The following is an 18,619-nucleotide window of genomic DNA, read 5'->3' on the forward strand; positions in this document are numbered from 1 at the left end:
AATATGATGATGATGTTGATGATGATGACTGGTTGAAGAAGCAGCCAAATGTTTAGAGTGGATATGACATTTTTATCCACTATAAAATTCTGGACAAGGACCTGAGACAGGCAGATGATGTTAAAGATGTAAGATGTAAGCTGTTCCAAGTAAAGCTGCTCATTCTACTTCTATTTGGAGGTTTTTGTACTTTGTTATCTTCTCCAGGCTTTTTTCTTCAATTCTTCTTTCTCCAAGTGCTTGTCTGCTTAAATCCCCAGAGCACTTTAGTTTGTTTGTTTTCTATTACCTTGTCTATTTTGTGGTCCCACCATTTGTTGCTTGCAGAGAAATATTTCTTATAGATCTTGTTGCCAATTTGTCATGTCGTAGTTTGTAGTCAGTCTATGTGATCTTCTTGCAACAACTAACTAAGTGATCCCATTTCTTCAGCTTCTTTGTAAAGGCAGCATTTGCTGTCTTCTAAATTCTGGCTTTGTATACAGTTGTTCTTAAGTCTTGGACTTGTGCAACCAGTTGTTGTTGGTATTGTGGAGTAATCATGGCATACCTCAGTGCATACATATAATACTGCTGTTCCATGAACTGCACTGGTTGCCAACATGCTTCTGGATGCAATTTAAAGTATTAGTTGTTGCCTATAAATCACTTCATGTTACAGGACCTGGGTTATTTGCAACACTGCCTCTCTCTGATTACTTCACCCACCCAATAAGTTCTGACAGAGTGGGCGTGCTCCAGTCTTGTCATTAAAGCAATGTCATCTGGCAAGAGATGCACCTTCTCTATCATTGCACCTGTTCTCTGGAACACCATTCCTGAAATCCAGATGGCTCCAACCCTACCTGCTCTTCAGAAGGCTCTTAAGATGCTGTTTTGGGAAATTCTATATTTATTGCTTTTAGCTTTTATGAAATTGCATTGAGACTAAGATTTTATTTTTAATGGTTTCTTGACTTTTAATGGTTTCTTTGTGGTTATGTATTTTTTATTTATGTACACTGAATTGTATGATGAGATGACTATATAACTATGTTTAATAAAAATATTGATTTATAATAAATAGTGTATGGTTTTCTACTTTTTGACTATAAATGGTAGCAAGCAGTATACAAATGTAATGAATAATATATAAAGTATTTCTGACATCATACAACTGGCACAGCAGCCTTATAAGAAAATATGCACACCTTTGTAATTACAAATATTAAGTTTCCTTCCTATTTGAGTACAACATTGCACTTCAAAGCTTATAATTTGAACACATCTATCCTTTTAATAGTTCTCCTAATCTGGACCAGATGAAAGTATTATGATTTACTGATAAATTCAGTAGGAGTAGAGTTTGATTCAGAGATTTTTTTTTCCTGTCATACCAAAAGTTAAACTTGAAACAACAAAAAATAGATGGCTGAAGCTGTGCTTATTTTTCATTGAATTATTATGCATTTATTAAAAAGGAAAGAGATAATTGCTCATCGGCCTCTTTAAAAAAATCGATCAAGTAGTAAACTAGCTGCTCCACAGTTCCCAGTTGATTATTTTATACCAGACAAATTCTTGTTTTCTCTCTATGAAGACAGTCACTAATATCATGATTTTTGTAGAAAGTCAACTTAACAAACGCCAATTACCCAGGAAGGATGAAATGTTTGCATGAGAAATACCATATAGTTTTATTAGGAATTATGTCCCATTGCCATGACTTCTACTGATTGACAAACACATGTAACAAGGGCAGGACCTGAATACAGGTTGCATTTCTCTATTATGTTAAATCAGAATTTTGATTTAGCATGAACAGCCAGTATACTGCTGCATGCACTTAAACAATCTCATTAGGTTTTTGCTGCCAATGGAAATAATTAACGAACACAATGGAAGTATTTTCTAATATTTTTTTTACTTTAAATTGGAATTCCTGCCTTTTCTCTCCAAAACAAATAAAAAACTTTGGATGGCAAGTATAATCTAAGGAATCTAATTTCACCTTATGGAGGGACAGCAACCTGATTCATACGTGGCAATGAACAACTAATGGTACTTCTGCAGCTTCTATTTTTCCCTAGCAGAAGAAGCACAGAAGGACTTATTAAGGAATATATAGTAACCCACTACTCTTTCAAACAAGATTAAGTTTTGAAAAATTCTGAATTATCTGTGCACACTCAAAGTATGGAGAAAATTGATGGACAGAACTTCTAAATGAACAGGCATACTGACTGTGTTGCAATGGCATAATTTTAATTGTTTGGGTCAACACAATTGCACATCTTGCATAAAGGAGATTTCTAATGTCTGACCTATTTTACTATAAGAAGCATTATCTACTATAGATGTGGACTACTTTTTAAAATGTACAACTGTATCACCCAAATTTCTTGGAATGTTTGACAACTAAAGATTAAAACTATGAAATACGGGAGGGAAATGAAATAAGCTTCAGAACACAACCTCCTGATCTATATATGTAAATATAATAGAGGGTGCATTGAGGTAGACTTGTCTTTAAACTTTTAATATTTTTAGGACTTGAAAGGTGAATACTAGTTATTTTAATTGGTTCTGGAAATAGATTGAAGAAGATGACAAAGAACTGGCATAATACGATTGTGAGATCACATCATACATCAGATCATAGAAGTGGATTTAATTTTTTCAATGTCTCAAATATACATTACTGTGCTATCAAACAATGACGATGCATATTGCATGTAAAGTTTTAAAACCATGTAACAAGAAAAGAAATCAATTCTGGAAATGTTCCAATACCTTTTCGCATTTATTCCCTTTCCTTTAACATGAACTCACAAGCTTCAAAAGCTAAAATCCACAATATTAATTACTAAAGCCAGACATATCACATCTTTGAATTATGCTACAAGGAAACAAAATAAAATGTTTTCTATTCCAAATAGGCATTTAGTTCACATTCTACAACTTTCCTTTAGACTGGAGTTACTAATCATAATAATCAGGGTATAATACACAGGTAGTTAGATAATATAGAGATTATGTTTCGTTTTAATTTCATTTATAGATGCTTGCAATAATTTTAAAGGCGTGATTACTGGGGATATGAATGTGTGTGTGTGTGTGTGTGTGTGTGTGTGTGTGTAGACATGCTAAGTTGTTAACAGTAAATGTGAAGCAGACTGTACAACGCAACAATAAGTAACTCTGCCCTGAGTTACCTTCAGGTAAAATGGATAGCCTATACATTTAATAAATAAAATAATAAAATAAAATAAAATATAAATAGAAAGTATTGATGGTCAAGGTAACTATTTTGACAATGAAAATCAAGTAAATAATTGGAGGGTATACATACAGTAAATGTAAAGAGCACAGCAATTCAGATTACTAAAAAAAGGATGCTTTGTGAGAGTTATGCTTTAGAGAAGATATACTTCCTGTAATTGTTGGTATCTCCTTAAAGAAACCATGTCTTTTTCTAGTTTAACAGGATAGTTGGATGCTCCCAGAAAAATACAGTTTGAGTTAAGGAATTAACAACAGCGTACAATGACTCCCTTTCATGTGAGCCAGGAAAGGGTCTAATTTCTTTAAATATGTACTAAGAGGCGAAACAGGGGTGCCTGTGCCCTCCACAGAATATTTTCCGCTTTGGATCTGAATTGCAACATATTCCTACAAATATAGCATAAAAAAAATTAGAACAAGGAGATAATTACTGAAAAGTTACTAAAGATGGGAAAATATATGAAGAGATTTTTTAAAAGTTCAAATGCTGGAACAAAAGTGATGATTGGTATGTTTCTGCAAGAATACTCAATGTTTTTGTGGGTGGGAGTGAAAATGGCTGTACTTTAACTGTGTTTCTGCCCACTTTGTTATACAGGTGAAACTCGAAAAATTAGAATATTGTGCAAAAGTTCATTTATTTCAGTAATGCAACTTAAAAGATGAACCTAATATATGAGATAGACTCATTACATGCAAAGCAAGATAGTTCAAGCTGTGATGTGTCATAATTGAGATGATTATGGCTTACAGCTCATGAAAACCCCAAATCCACAATCTCAGAAAATTAGAATATTACATGCAATCAATAAAACAAGGATTGTACATAGAACAATATCGGACCTCTGAAAAGTGTAAGCAGGCATATGTACTCAGTACTTGGTTTGGGCCCCTTTTGCAGCAATTACTGCCTCAATGCGGCGTGGCATGGAAGCTATCAGCCTGTGGCACTGCTGAGGTGTTATGGAAGACCAGGATGATTCAATAGCGGCCTTCAGCTCTTCTGCATTGTTTGGTCTCATGTCTCTCATCTTTCTCTTGGCAATGCCCCATAGATTCTCTATCGGGTTCAGGTCAGGCGTGTTTGCTGGCCAATCAAGCACAGTAATCCCACGGTCATTGAACCAGATTTTGGTGCTTTTGGCAGTGTGGGCAGGTGCCAAGTCTTGCTGGAAAATGAAGTCAGCATCCCCATAAAGCTCGTCTGCGGAAGGAAGCATGAAGTGCTCCAAAATCTTCTGGTAGACGGCTGTGTTGACCCTGGACTTAATGAAGCACCGTGGACCAACACCAGCAGATGACATGGCTCCCCAAATCAACACAGACTGTGGAAACTTCACACTGGACTTCAAGCATCCTTGCAGTGTGTGCCTCTCCATTCTTCCTCCAGACTCTGGGTCCTTGGTTTCCAAATGAGATGCAAAAGTTGCTCTCATCAGAAAAGAGGACTTTGGACCACTGAGCAACAGACCAGGTCTGTTTTTCTTTAGCCCAGGTAAGACACTTCTGACCTTGTTTGTTGTTGAGGAGCGGCTTGACAAGAGGAATACGACATTTGAAGCCCATGTCCAGGATCCATCTGTGTGTGGTGCCTCTTGATGCACTGACTCCAGCCTCAGTCCACTCCTTGTGAAAGTCCCCAACACTTTTGAATGGCCTTTGCCTGACAATCCTCTCCAGGCTGCGGTCATCCCTGCTGCTTGTGCACTTTTCCCTTCCACATAACTTTCTATTAATGTGCTTTGACACAGCACTTTGGGAACATCCAACTTCTTTTGCAATTACCTTTTGAGGCTTTCCCTCCTTATGGAGGGTGTCAATGATGGTTTTCTGCACAATTGTCAGGTCAGCAGTCTTTCCCATGATTGTGCTTCCTACTGAACCAGACTGAGAGACCATTTAAAGGCTCAGGAACCCTTTGCAGGTGTTATAGCTTAATTGGCTGATTAAAGTGGGACATTTTGAGCCTAGAATATTGAACATTTTCACAATATTCTAATTTTCTGAGATTGTGGATTTGGGGTTTTTATGAGCTGTAAGCCATAATCATCTCAATTATGACAAATCACAGCTTGAACTATATTGCTTTGCATGTAATGAGTCTATCTCATATATTAGGCTCACCTTTTAAGTTGCATTACTGAAATAAATGAACTTTTGCACGATATTCTAATTTTTTGAGTTTCACCTGTATACTTAGAAAAACAAAAGCAAGCTAGATATGGATGGACTGGGATATTCAAGTAATGTATGAGATAAAACAAGATAAGACAGAGTAAAGAATGAATGGATACTGAATGAAAGCAAATTGAATGTAAAACCGAGTGACCAGCACTAAAGACGTACTGTGAATTAAAATGATTTAGTGACATAAAAGGTTGAATGAACATTGAATTACAGAACAAACTGTTCAAGGGAGAGTGTGGTTGAGAAGAACGAGAACACCAAGGTGTTTTGGATGAAGTTGATAAAAAAGATTGAAGTGAGAAGTGTAAAAAAGCCATATATGGATATGATCAAAACAAGCATGCTTGTAAGAATAAAAAAGCATGGAAAAAGGCAGTGAATGGTTTTGGTGTAAACTAGATATATCTATATTTTTCCTTTTCTTACTCTTGAAAATAGTAAGTACCATTGAAAATCTTCTATACTGTTAAAGCTGCAGCCTTATTCACAGGTATTTAGCACTCTACTCCATTCACCTAAAATTATTTCTAGATATTTCTATGTTGAGTTATAAAAGATACTTTTAGTTTTCAAAGCTAATCCAACAGAGGTATTTAGACTTTCAAGCTTTTCAAGGAACAAACATGACAACTAAAATTGAAAGCACCTCTATCTAAAGGTAACTTCAGTTGAAATCAACAGTATTGACTTAGCAGTTAATATTTAGGGTCTTAGGAACAATAACTACTATATGAGTTAGAAAGGCAGGTTTCATTACTACTGGGCTGAAAAGATGAGAACTGCTCCTGTCAGTTTCTATGAAGAGCTGTGTTGTTCTAGAAGCCAACACAAGATTGTCACTTATAGCATCTCTGTTTCCAGGGGTCTATTTTCATCTCTTAAATTTAATAGAGAATAGAAGTACTTCTAAAATATGAAAGGATAAATAGAATGAAACAAAAGCCAGATTTCCAGATTACAGGGTGGCCATCCAAAACATTATATCTGTAATCCTACAACCAATTATACTTACATCGAAGAACTTTAAACATAGGGAACTTCTTTTGTTACATCCCCTGAGGTAATCCTGTTGGAGGCTACATGTGGGCAGGAGCTGAACCCCAAATAAAGGCCTCTCTATTGGCTTTTTCACTGATGAGAGAGGGGTCATTTATGGACTGATATTTTGCGCAGGGCTTTGAAATTAGGCCACTAGCTGCAATGGATTGTAGAACTGCAGATGCCCTTTGTTTTATGTCCATTGTTGCTTTAGTGGAATAAATAATGTTAAATGAAACCTTGCATCTGGTAAGTAAAGTTAGGGCAAAAGATAAGTAGAGAGGAATACACAAGAACATGATAATAAAGGCATTAGCCTTTAAAATGTTACAGGTTTTTCTTCTGTTCTTTGCTATAACACGTTATAGACAATTCTTCCTTTGGAAACAAGAGAGACTGACACTGTGAGTGTGACACAATAACACATTTGCTTCAAATCCTAATTTGAAACAAACATACTTTAGCAATCCAATTGGATGCAACATATAGCTACATTATTCTGTATGGATGGATGTATATACCTGTATATATATTCTGTATGTATATACCTCTGAGAAGGAAATAACATACGTTTAAGCTTTCATGAAATTGCTAATGAGACACATACTAATGAACAGCATAAGTGCAGGACTGTCGCAACCCTTTGTGTAAATTGTACACCCCCGGGGGCACCATATGAAGGAAGATGCCACTAGCAAAGTAAAAAAAACCAATGTTTATAATACTGATTCAGTGTACTTTGGCACAGCTAAAATATTTCATACATACATACATATATACATACACACACACACATACACAAGGACAGCTTGCATGCCAGCAGCACCTCTATGTATGGAATTTTATGTAGAAAGCAACTTAAAACAAATTGAATAACTCCATTCCATGTTGATACATAAAAAAGGGAATCACAATCTCTAAGAAAACTTCAGGTGACAGATCTACTGCATGAAAATTATTGCCTTTAAAGCAGATATTGGAAAAACAATAACAGAGAATATCTAATATAAAAATAATACCACAGCACTAAACTAGTCATTTTCTATTACAAATCAAGCATAATTGTTCTTGGTCACATTTTGTATAAAAATATAAAAATAATACCACAGCACTAAACTAGTCATTTTCTATTACAAATCAAGCATAATTGTTCTTGGTCACATTTTGGATCAGGTACTTAATATGATTTATTCATATTATCACTTTTTAAGTATTAGCTTTATGTTTAAAGAAGCATCATACGTTTCTACCAGGAGTTAATTTTCAAGTTTTGTGACCTTTGTTGGAGCTACCTGGTCTTGACACTTTAAGCCAATGCAATAAAAGAATACCAGAAACCATGCAGTCTAATGCAAACAACCACACCTTTGGGAAACAGTTCAGAACTGTATGAATAAACAAAAGTATATATTACTCAGTCAAAATTGGTAACGTCCATGGAAATTAAACTTTTAAACTGAATAGTAATAATGAACTGTTCCCCAAGATGATCCTTTCTTTAAACTTCTGTTGATAAGTACAGTCAATCTTTATTTGAATGCATGCTTTTGTACTTAAGCAATCAGTATAAGAGTTATTGAAATGAATTAGGAAAATATTTTTTTTATTTTCATCTGAGCAGGTGCTATTGGTTGGCATTCTGAAGTTAGCAACAGTACAGACTATGATTTCTAGTTTAACATGCAGAATCAACTATCAAGGCACAAGTCTACTTTTATTAGCTTCTCAAACACTTTGCCAGCTCTACATTTAAATCTTCAAAATGTTTTCTAAATACTCTGAAACATAATGAGAATTCCATTTACTGACAAAGTGCAGCCTTTCATATAACAACTAAATATGTTTAATGACTGATCCTTTTATGCATTACAGCATCACTCGTGTTTTCAGTAAATGGATACAATTTTGTCTGCTTTACCCTATTATTATTACAGTACAGTACTACAGTAGCAATTGCAGAAATTTCCCCCCAGCAATTATCTCACGAAAGCAGCCAGATTTAAAAGCCTTCTGCTTCTGCATATCAAGGTAAAAGGCAACTAGTGCATTTTTGAAATTTTTTTTGAGAAAATGTATACAAAATGAAACCACTTGAAAAACTCAGCTGTAGAAACTCAGAGGACTAATCTCAATGTGATAGAATGAGCTTCATTAGCAAGAAGCATGAATAATCTAGCTATCTAGTCTCGTAACTTATATTTGTAGCTATATTTTTCCTTTTTTTCCTTTTGGTCATGTATGCAGTTCTGGTTTATCTAGTCTGAGATAAAAATGATGCATTCAACCACAAAATGTTTGTCAATTGAGACAGAAGCAGTACAGGTAGTCCTCAACTTGCAACAGTTCATTTAGTGACATATAACCATTTTTCACAGTTACAACCATTGGAACACCCCCATGGTGATATGATAAAAAATCAGATGCTTGGTAACTTGTTTATATTTATGATGGCTTCAGTGTCCCAGGGTCATATGATCACCTTTTGCGACCTTCTGACAAACAAAGTCAATGGGGAAGTCAGATTCACTTAACAACCATGTAACTAATTTAACAACTGCAAAGATTCATTTAACAACTGTGGCAAGAAAGGTCATAAAATGGGACAAAACTCATTTAACACATTTTGGTTTCAATTGTGGTCATATAAGGGACTACCTGTATCTACAAGTCGACTATAAAATCTGGTAACTATACAAATACACCCATGCAGTTTCTTGGCAACATTTTCAGAATTGGTTTGCCGCTTCCTGAGAATATGCTGGCCTAAATCCCACACAATGATTACTATATCAAACTGGGTTTCTACCATCACTGTACATATTGAACATAAAATATTTGTTACTTGAATATCAGTGACTTGATTTTGTCACTGATTTTATGAGAAATTTGTTCTTAATATGGGATAGCCTGTCAAAACTGATTTTATATTACTATACATTGGGTGGGCTGTATACTTGCTTTTCTACTACACGGAACCAAAGTGACCTAGTTTATATATAACATTATGTGATAATGTCTAGGTTTGCATATCCTTCAGATCAGTGGTGGGATTCAATTTTTTTTACTACTGGTTCTGTGGGCGTGGCTCGTTTGGTGGGCATGGCTTGGTGGCCATGTGACTGGGTGGGCGTGGCTTGGTGGCCATGTGACTGGAAAACCAAATACAAGTGGTCCTCACTTAATGGCCAGTGAATAAGCAAGTGTTCTAATTTATGACTGATCTCCCCAGAGCTACTTGACCTATTTTTGGAGTTTTCACAGCCATACAAACACACACACACACACACACACACACACTTCTAACCCTGCTATTCTATGATTCTGTAAGTATCTCCTGCTGGAGGAGGGGGTTGGACTAGATGACCTCCAAGATCCCTTGCAGGCCAGCCCTAGATTGCTGTGTTGCTTCAAAGAGTCTTCTGAAGCCACGGTTTGTGTCCTTCCTTCCTCTCTCTTTTTTCTCTCTCCCTCCCTCCTTCCATGTATTTATCTATCCATTCATATATCTCATTCACTTTCTCCTCTCTCCCTCTCTTTCTTTCTCTTTCTCTCTTTTTTCTTTCTCTCCCTTCCTCTTTCTTTCTTGCTCTTTCTTTCTCTTTCTTTTTCTCCCTTCCTCTTTCTTTCTTTCTCTTTCTTTCTCTCCCTTCCTCTTTCTTTCTTGCTCTTCCCCCCCCCCTCTTTCTCTCCCTCTTTCTCTCTCTCCCTCCCTCTCTTTCTCTTTCTCTCTTTCTGTCCCTTCCTCCTTCCCTCTCTCCTTCTAAAGCTAGGAGACCCACCTGACACACATACACACACACACACACACACACACACACACACACCCTTCTAACCCTGCTATTCTATGTTTCTGTAAGGATCGCCTGCAGGAGCAGGGGGTTGGACTAGAAGATGACCTCCAAGATCCCTTCCAGCCCTAGATTGCTGTGCTGTTTCAGAGTCTTCTGAAGCCAGGGTTTGTGTCCTTCCTTCCTCTCCTTTTTCCCCCTCTCCCTCCCTCCATGTATTTATCTATCCATCCATATATCTCATTCACTTTCTCCTCCCTCCATCCCTCCCTCTCTTTCTTTTTCTTTCTTTGTCCCTTCCTTCCTTTCCTCCCTCCCTTTCTTTGTCTATCCCTTTTCTTCCTTTCGCTTCCTTTCTATTTTCTTCTTTTCTCTTTTCTCTTTCTTTTCTTTCTTGTCTCTCTCTCTCTCTCTCTCTTCCTCTCTCATTCCCTCTTTTTCTCTCTTTCCCTCTCTTTCTCTCTCTCTTTCCCTCCCCTTTCTGTATGTCTCTCTCTATGGCTCCCCCCGTATCTCTCTCTGTCCCTTCCCTATCTTCCCCCTCTCTCCCCCCTCTCTGTCTCTGTCTCTCTCTCTGTGTGTGTCTCAAAGCCGTGGCTGGGCCAAGCCAGCAAGCTTTCCTTGGAGCTCTTCACTACTTCTTTCATGTCTTCTTTTTGGAATCCAGACTGGCTGAATAATGATTGCCAGCTGTGGTGGAAGCATCCCTTTGGACGACCTTTCTCCTCCTCCTCCTCCTCTCGTGACTGCTGGTCATGGCGGGTCCGGGAAGGTGCACTCGCGCGGGGAGACACTCGCTCCTCAAGTGAGCGCCGCCTGCCCCACACCTGGTTTTGCTGTGCTTTGGCCCTTGCTTGAGGAGCGTCTCCCTTCACGTGTGCACCCCCCCGTCCCACCACAGCTGCCAGTCAGAGGAGGAGGAAGAGGAGGAGAAGGGCCATCCGAAGGGACACTTCCACCGTGGCTGGCGATCGTTGTTCAGCCTGTCTGGATTCCAAAAAGAAGAAATGAAAGAAGTCGCGAAGAGCGCTAAGGAAAGCTTGCTGGCTTGGCCCAGCCACAGCTTTGAGACAGACAGAGAGAGAGGGGGGGGGGAAGATAGGGACCCGGCCACTTCACTATCCCCCACCATCATCCTTACCTTCTCAGGCCAGGTGAGAGAGGGGAGGGTGAGGGGCAGGACCAGCCACTTCAGGCAAGGTGAAGAGGTGATGACCAAGCATGGGCGAGTAGAAGCCTGGTAACAGCGGATCCCGGCTTAGCTGGCCCAAGGGACTTTGAGGTCAGCCTGAGGGGCTTTGATGGCCTGGAGTGGCCAAGATCCGAGTAAGCATTGCACTCAGGGTTCACCTGCTGGCTTTACGGAGCCACAGGGTGAGGCCTGGGCTGACGTGCAACGGTAGTGCCATTAGTTACGCTCGCTTGTAAGTGTCCAAATAACCCAGCAAAGACACCAGAAGAGTCGCTCAGGTAGACCTCCCCCCTCTGCAATCCTCCTCCTGAAGAAAACAGCCATTCCCTGAGCTAAGAAGGCAAAGAGCTGTGGCTCGACTCACCCAATTCCTAGGACTACCCCAAATGGTCCCAATTCGGCATGGAGAAAGTGGTTCCCCCGGCAATCCCCCTTTCCCTTGGTCGGTGCTCTGACTTCCCATGGCCCACCGGCCTGAACATCAGGTTGGACCACTAGAAGGCCACTTCCCCACTTCTCAGCAGCGCTCCTGTGCCGACCACTGCAGGACCCTCCACCTGCTTCCCCAACTTCTCCCTCAACTTCAAAATGACGATGCCTGTTGCCGACACGGGTGCGACCAGGCGGTCATGGCAGGACCAACTAGAGGCAATTGTTCCAGGTCCAACGAAGGGGCTGCGGGCAGGAGAGGGAAGGGGTAGCAGGCAAAGGGGCAATGCGGGAAGCAAAGAGTCATGCTCCCTGGTCGCCCACCCCCACCCATCCCACCCCCCCCACCTGAAGCCGCACTGAAAAAAACACTCCCTGTTCTATGTGCCCGGCCCAGCAATTTTGAGCAGCCGGTGCATAGAACAGGGCGTGCTTTTTTTGGTGTGGTTGCTAGACTGCAGCTGCACCGAAAAAAGCATGCAGCAGCTGCAGGCATTTTGCAACAAGGGGGGGGGACAAGCCCCGGGACATCCGCCACCCACCTGCTGGCTGGCTGGGCCAGGTCGGGCCAGGCTGGAAGAGGTGCGTCCACTGGGAGAAGGAAGAAAATGAGAGCGGGCAGACAGACGGATGTCCTGGGGCTGCTGCAAATGCGCACTGCATGTGTAGCAGCTGCACACGCAGTGCGCATGTGCAGCAGCCTTGAGACATCCGCCTGAGCTGCGCCACAGCCACCACGTAGTAGGGAAAACTAGGAGAGCAACCGGGACAAGTGGGCGACTGGGCGACCGGGTCGGGGTCGTGGCCAGCCAGGGATAGCCACCAGTTCGGTGACCCATGCCAAATCACTGCTACCGGTTCACCCAAGCCAGTGCGAACCAGTTGAATACTACCTCTGCTCCAGATTGAATATAAGAATTGCTACTATAGTTAGTTGTATGTGTAAACTTGTCCAAGAGAATGTGTAGTGGTTATAAGAAAAAACTCTACTGAATGTTGGGTGTAACCTTTGTAACAAAGTTTTGATATTGGAACCAATTACCTCAAAAAGTGGTGGACTTCATTGAATGTGTTCAAGTAGAACCTAGATAGACATCTGTCACACATACTTTACTTGGATTTGCACATTGAGAAGGGGAGCTGTCTTGATTGCCTAACTCATTCATTTATTAAACACATTCAGACTGTCCCAATTCAACTATGGACATAATTTATAGTAATAAAAACATTGTACATAAGGAAAAAGGCATTAAAAAATAAAATAGCCACAAAAAAGCTAGATTATATTTAAAATGAATCAAACCAATTTCAATCAACCTATTAATTCCAAATATACAATAAACAAGAATAACTTAAAAACTACTTTGTAAACTACTCAAATGTCACTTTTTTCAAAAAATATAGCAGCCCAATGATTTATCACAGAGGAAACCTACATTGTTAATTTATTTCTTTTGTACATACATACACAGACACAAAATAATATAAATAAATATAAATTATATAAAATACAAGGGTAATAACTGGGCATTGTCTTAGCTAGGCGAGATTGACTGAAACAAGTTAATGATTACTAAAGTAAGCTCCATTTGTTCAATTATTTTTTCTAAATCTGAATCCAGGCCCAAGATTGTGCATTAATCTTGTATGTGTACTTGGAAACAGGATCCATAGAAATCAACGAAAACATATCTAAGTCAACATATGCTAGATAAGTTTCCAAACGGCCATTATATACACTTTCATCCCTATAACTTTGGAATGACCTCCCTCTGGAGGGGCAAGATGTTCCAAAGGGGTGAAAGAGAAGGCTCGTCTGCTAGATCCCGCCAGCCAATGAAACTGCAGCATGCTTCCTCTGACGGCATGCGGGGGGCAATCCCAGTGGGATGAGATGATCCTTCAAAAGCATACTAAATTATTGTTGAGACCTTCAAAATAATTAATGTAAACAAACTGATTGCAAGATGTTCTCTATTTAAAGGCAAATAATATTAATATATAATAAATTTGAACTCCAGAAGTTGTTCCAGAATATGCAGCAATGTGTAAATGTGTATATAGCCCTCACCTGCAACTTTTATGTTTTCCGAAGACCAGGTGCTTGCTATGATCCGTGTTAGATGTTCTAAAACACTTCTGGAGGTCAGAAGCACTGACCAACTCAATTCAACTATTCAGATATGATATTTTTATTTATCATCATATTTTAACTACCAAACTTTTATTATGTATTCTGGCTAATCACCTTTGTTGCATAGATACTGTATATATTTTTTAAATGTGGAAATGAGGAATATGCTACATTAATCTGCAATAATTCTATCAGCCTCATACATGCTGAAATCCTCAAATAAAATTGTACTGAAGAGAAATGATAAAAAAATAATAATCAAGCGACTTGACACCTGCAACAAAGGGCTCTATGAATAGAGGGTCTAAATATTTTTCAAAGCTAATATTTTATTTTAAAACTATAAAAAAAAACTTCATACCTCTTCCACTTCTTCCGACAAATCTTAGATCGTTGAATCTTGCTACTTGATTCTTCATGGCAGCAGTAGCATTTCTGAGTTCTGCAGAGTAGTTTTCATCATTTCCAGCCATAACTGTAACCAAAATCCCATCAGGGACATCTCCTAATGCAACCACCTAAAAAAGTAAATGAAAAAAAAATACTTTTAAATAATTTGAGTGTATAAACTGTTAAAAAATGAAAATGAATTGGGATTAGAACTACTTTGTACAAAATAAATATATAGAGATGCAGGAGAATTCAACTAAGCAAAGTCGATTTAGGGCCAAGTGAAATGTGATTTAAATTATGGCTAACACTTCATGACTATATTCACAATGAGTTAATTTTTATACCAGTTTGTTGAATCAGTCAAATAGCTCATTTCATACTTAAGTCATAATTGGTGGGTCTGTACATCACAAAGTCAAAAACAAACAAATAACGTAACTGCTTAGTATAGCGTGGGAGCCCAGCCACAGATTTCCATGACACTCTAGACTAAAACGTAATTCATTCTACTACAGAAATAAATGTTGTTTATTAAAAATAAACAGCAAATGCATATGCTAATTTAGCAGAATGGAAAAAGTACAGTAATGCCAATGTTACGATTCTGCAATGATAAAAGGGATCTCCTACATACACTAATTTCAATGAGACCAACAAAAAAATATACACTAACAAGTTATGTACAAATGCTGCACATAAATGGTTGGAGAATGTATAAAACCAGCAAGAAAAAAACCATTCAAATTACTCAAAGCTCCATCCTGAAAGGATTTGGTGCTACAACCAATGTATTAACATATTATTGTTTAAAGATTCAGCAGATAGTACTGCATACTGGATATAGCTCAAGAAAGGAAGCATCCTTCTTGTGTAGTCTTCATTTATATAAATTAATTTAAACAAATTGTTTCAAATAAATAAATATCCTTACTATGTAATTACTGAGTTGGAACCACATCTGAAGTACATATAGAATAAAATCCCAGATTTTCAATTAATTTCTTCTAAACAAGATGAAGCCCACATTCATATAAATGAAATTGGCTTTGAACATTGACAGATGCAAAGAAGATAACGCTACTGTATTTTTCCTTTTGTTTCCTGACTAATAATCAAAGGAACTTCCAAATGTTTCCAGGCAAGATCATAAATTAAAATCAGAACTGCCACTTTACCACATTCAGACACTCATTTTATTCCCCATACACATTTTATCACTATATTTGGATCTTCTGAAACAATTCTGCAAATCTTTCTGACCCATTTCCAAACTGAATAAAAGCTAGGTGCTCACACAATACTATCATTTAACGTTTTGTTTGCTTTTCCCTAAGCATGATATACAATTCCAACCATCATGGTTTATTGTTGTGAATGAGTCATACTCTAAGACAGGGGTGTCAAACACAAGGCCCGCGGGCCAAATCCGGCCCGCCAGACCTCGTCTGATGGCCCGCGGTGCCGCCGCCAGCCTTGCAGCCTCCCCCTTTTTTTTTTCAATGAATTTACTCCGTGCCTGCACGGAGTAAATTCATTTTAAAAATGGCTCAAGTTAAAAAAAAAAAAATTTACTTACCTTCCGGGACCTGGCCCGACTTCTTCCTGCCCCGCACTGCTCCCTGGGTGTCGGACGTGACGTCATCACGTGACGTCCGCCCGACATCTCCAGGGATCAGAGGAGCGCGCGGACGCCGCGGAGAGGAGCAAGAAGAAAGAAGTAAAAGAAAGAAAGAAGTAAAAGGTAAGTAAAGTAAATGGAGGGGGCAGATGGCTGGGCACTATAAAAGGGGGCAGTCCAACAGCAGCCTGAAAGCGAAGTTCCAGGATGCGACAGTCGACGACTTTTACCGTCTCCTCCCCCCTGCTTTGATGCCACAGCTCCGACTTCAAGCTGCACGTGTTCTGTCCATGTTTGGGAGCACTTATCTATGTGAACAGATGTTTTCAGTCATGAATCTGAACAAGACCAAGCTCAGATCACGCATCACTGATGATAACCTCCATGCTGTTTTGCGGATTGCTACAGCACAAGACCTAACGCCAAACATCGATGGACTGACCTTAGGAAAACGATGTCAGCCATCTAGTCAGTAAAGTTAAAAAAAAGGTAATGCCTTGTGTTTTCCATATGTTTAATAAACAGTGTTTGGCAATATTTGTATGTTTAAAAAAAATTAATGTTTGTTACCAAAAAACATTTTTCAATACATTGTACAATAATTGTACATTTGAATATCTACTTGTCATTATTCTGACTATGTTTCTGCTTTCAGAGCTAGTTATTACTTACATTATTACAAAAAACAGTAATAATTGAATGCAGTGACATTAATTTATGATAATAAAGAGTGGACACATAGACCTACAGATACAACCGGCCCTTTGATGGGGACCAAACTGCTGATGCGGCCCCCGATGAATTTGAGTTTGACACCCCTGCTCTAAGACATATCCACCTATCCATGGTTTAAAAATCCTAATCTGATTTTATGAGAATGTTGAAAAGCATATTACCCTGTTCTATAAGGCAAGAGCAATAACAACTTTAAAGATTTTTACTATTAACTGTTAAATACTATTTACTATTTTACTATTAACAATGCAGCACATATATCACATCAAAACTGTAGTGAGTTGTCATAAGGAGATTGCTTACATAAGATGCTTGCTTACATAATTAATGAAAAAAGTTTTATCAAATTGTAGCTCTGATGGCTTCACTCTATATTTCCTCTATATGGGATAGAGAAAGTTTGCATTTTCATTTATGTTTGATTATAAATAGTCATATGCATAACTTGCTATAACAATGACCATCTTATTATTAAACTTACATAGCCACTTCTTTTGTAATTTATCCTATGGTATCCTGCCATATGCCCTCCCATTATTCTGAACTTTAGTTTTTACTTTTGTCACTGTTTTTTTTCTTTCAGAGTGTTCTATTATCCCACTGTTACTTCTGAGAGTTTAACTTTATTACAGTTGTACATGAGCACTAAGTGCTACCGGTAATAGTTTGGTTTATTAATTTTCCCCCCATTTATATTTCTCCTGGATTAGGACCAATTGCACTGAGCTGAAGTTCATTCAAAATCAATGTAATTTAGTACAACATAAATAATTAGAACCAAGACATTGGAAATCACAAAACACAAAGACCTGCAAATAGAAGTGGCAAAAGAAACCAAAAGATAGCTTCAGTAGTAATAGGCGCCTTGGGTGGCAATCCGAAAACACCTATAGCACTACTTGAACACCATTAGTATTGACAAAATCACTATTAATCAATGGAATAGCTTACATCCTGGGACCTTTAATATTATTGAACAACACGTGCCTATTCTGGGGTCTTGGGAAGGAATCAATAGGTGGACAAAAATGCCAAATGGAGTCTAAACATCTAGTTGACTATGGGACAACCATAATTTATTAACTGTAGACGACTCCTACAGATTCAGAACAGTTTTATAAATATTTTCTCTTCCTGCATCAACTGAAAGCCACAATTTATTTTTTCACATTCACCCGCTACTACTCTTTTGCCTTTCTTTTTAACATATTTGGAATAATAAAATATTCATGTAAAATTCAAAAAGCAGACAAATGTTTTTAAGGGGAAATAATGGCGGACAAATTCCAAGACAAATTCCAAAATGATGGAATCTGTATAGTAATAAAAATGACCATTTTTGTTGGGATAAATGAGAAGTACTATTTAGGATTAAAGGTTATCTAAGGATATTATAATTTTTGTCAACTGTGCCTGAATCTAATGTGTAAACTCAGTCATTCTAAGGTTAAATGTACAGAAATGAAAAAAAAATCATGCTACCTACAACTTAATTCATTATCTAAAGTTTCTTTCCATCATCATGCTCATATAATAAATATTAAATATTCAAAATCTTCTGAGTGATCCAAGTATGCAAAAAAATCTGTAAGTTGCACAGAGTGGCTGGGAGTCAGGCAGCATATATATTTAATAAATTCATCATCATCATTTTAGCCATTGCCTATCCACTGCAGGATGATGGCCTCTTCCACATGTTGCCAACCTGTATGGTCCTGGGCTTTCTTTTGCCAATCGGGCCTGCAATATTTAATAAATTATTGTTGCTATTATTAGATTTGGAGCTTTTCTGGCTGAAGTTTTAAGACATTTCTAGCATAAAGAATTCAAGGTATATTAGA

At 38.2% G+C, this 18,619-nt stretch overlaps 1 protein-coding gene across 1 annotated transcript in view; it reads right to left on the reverse strand.

Moving 5' to 3' along the window:
• Positions 1 to 18,619, reverse strand: part of RUNX1 (RUNX family transcription factor 1) — a 212,184-nt gene that overhangs the window by 89,236 nt on the left and 104,329 nt on the right. Inside the window, exon 4 of the mRNA XM_026664211.2 lies at positions 14,394 to 14,550. Coding sequence (XP_026519996.1) covers positions 14,394 to 14,550 — 157 coding nt within the window. The remainder of the gene's footprint in view (positions 1 to 14,393; positions 14,551 to 18,619) is intronic.

Source organism: Notechis scutatus, chromosome 5 (genome assembly GCF_049901735.1).
Source record: "Notechis scutatus isolate UNSWTSFEM ecotype Mainland chromosome 5, rNotScu1.2, whole genome shotgun sequence".
In the NCBI taxonomy this organism is placed as follows: domain Eukaryota; kingdom Metazoa; phylum Chordata; class Lepidosauria; order Squamata; family Elapidae; genus Notechis; species Notechis scutatus.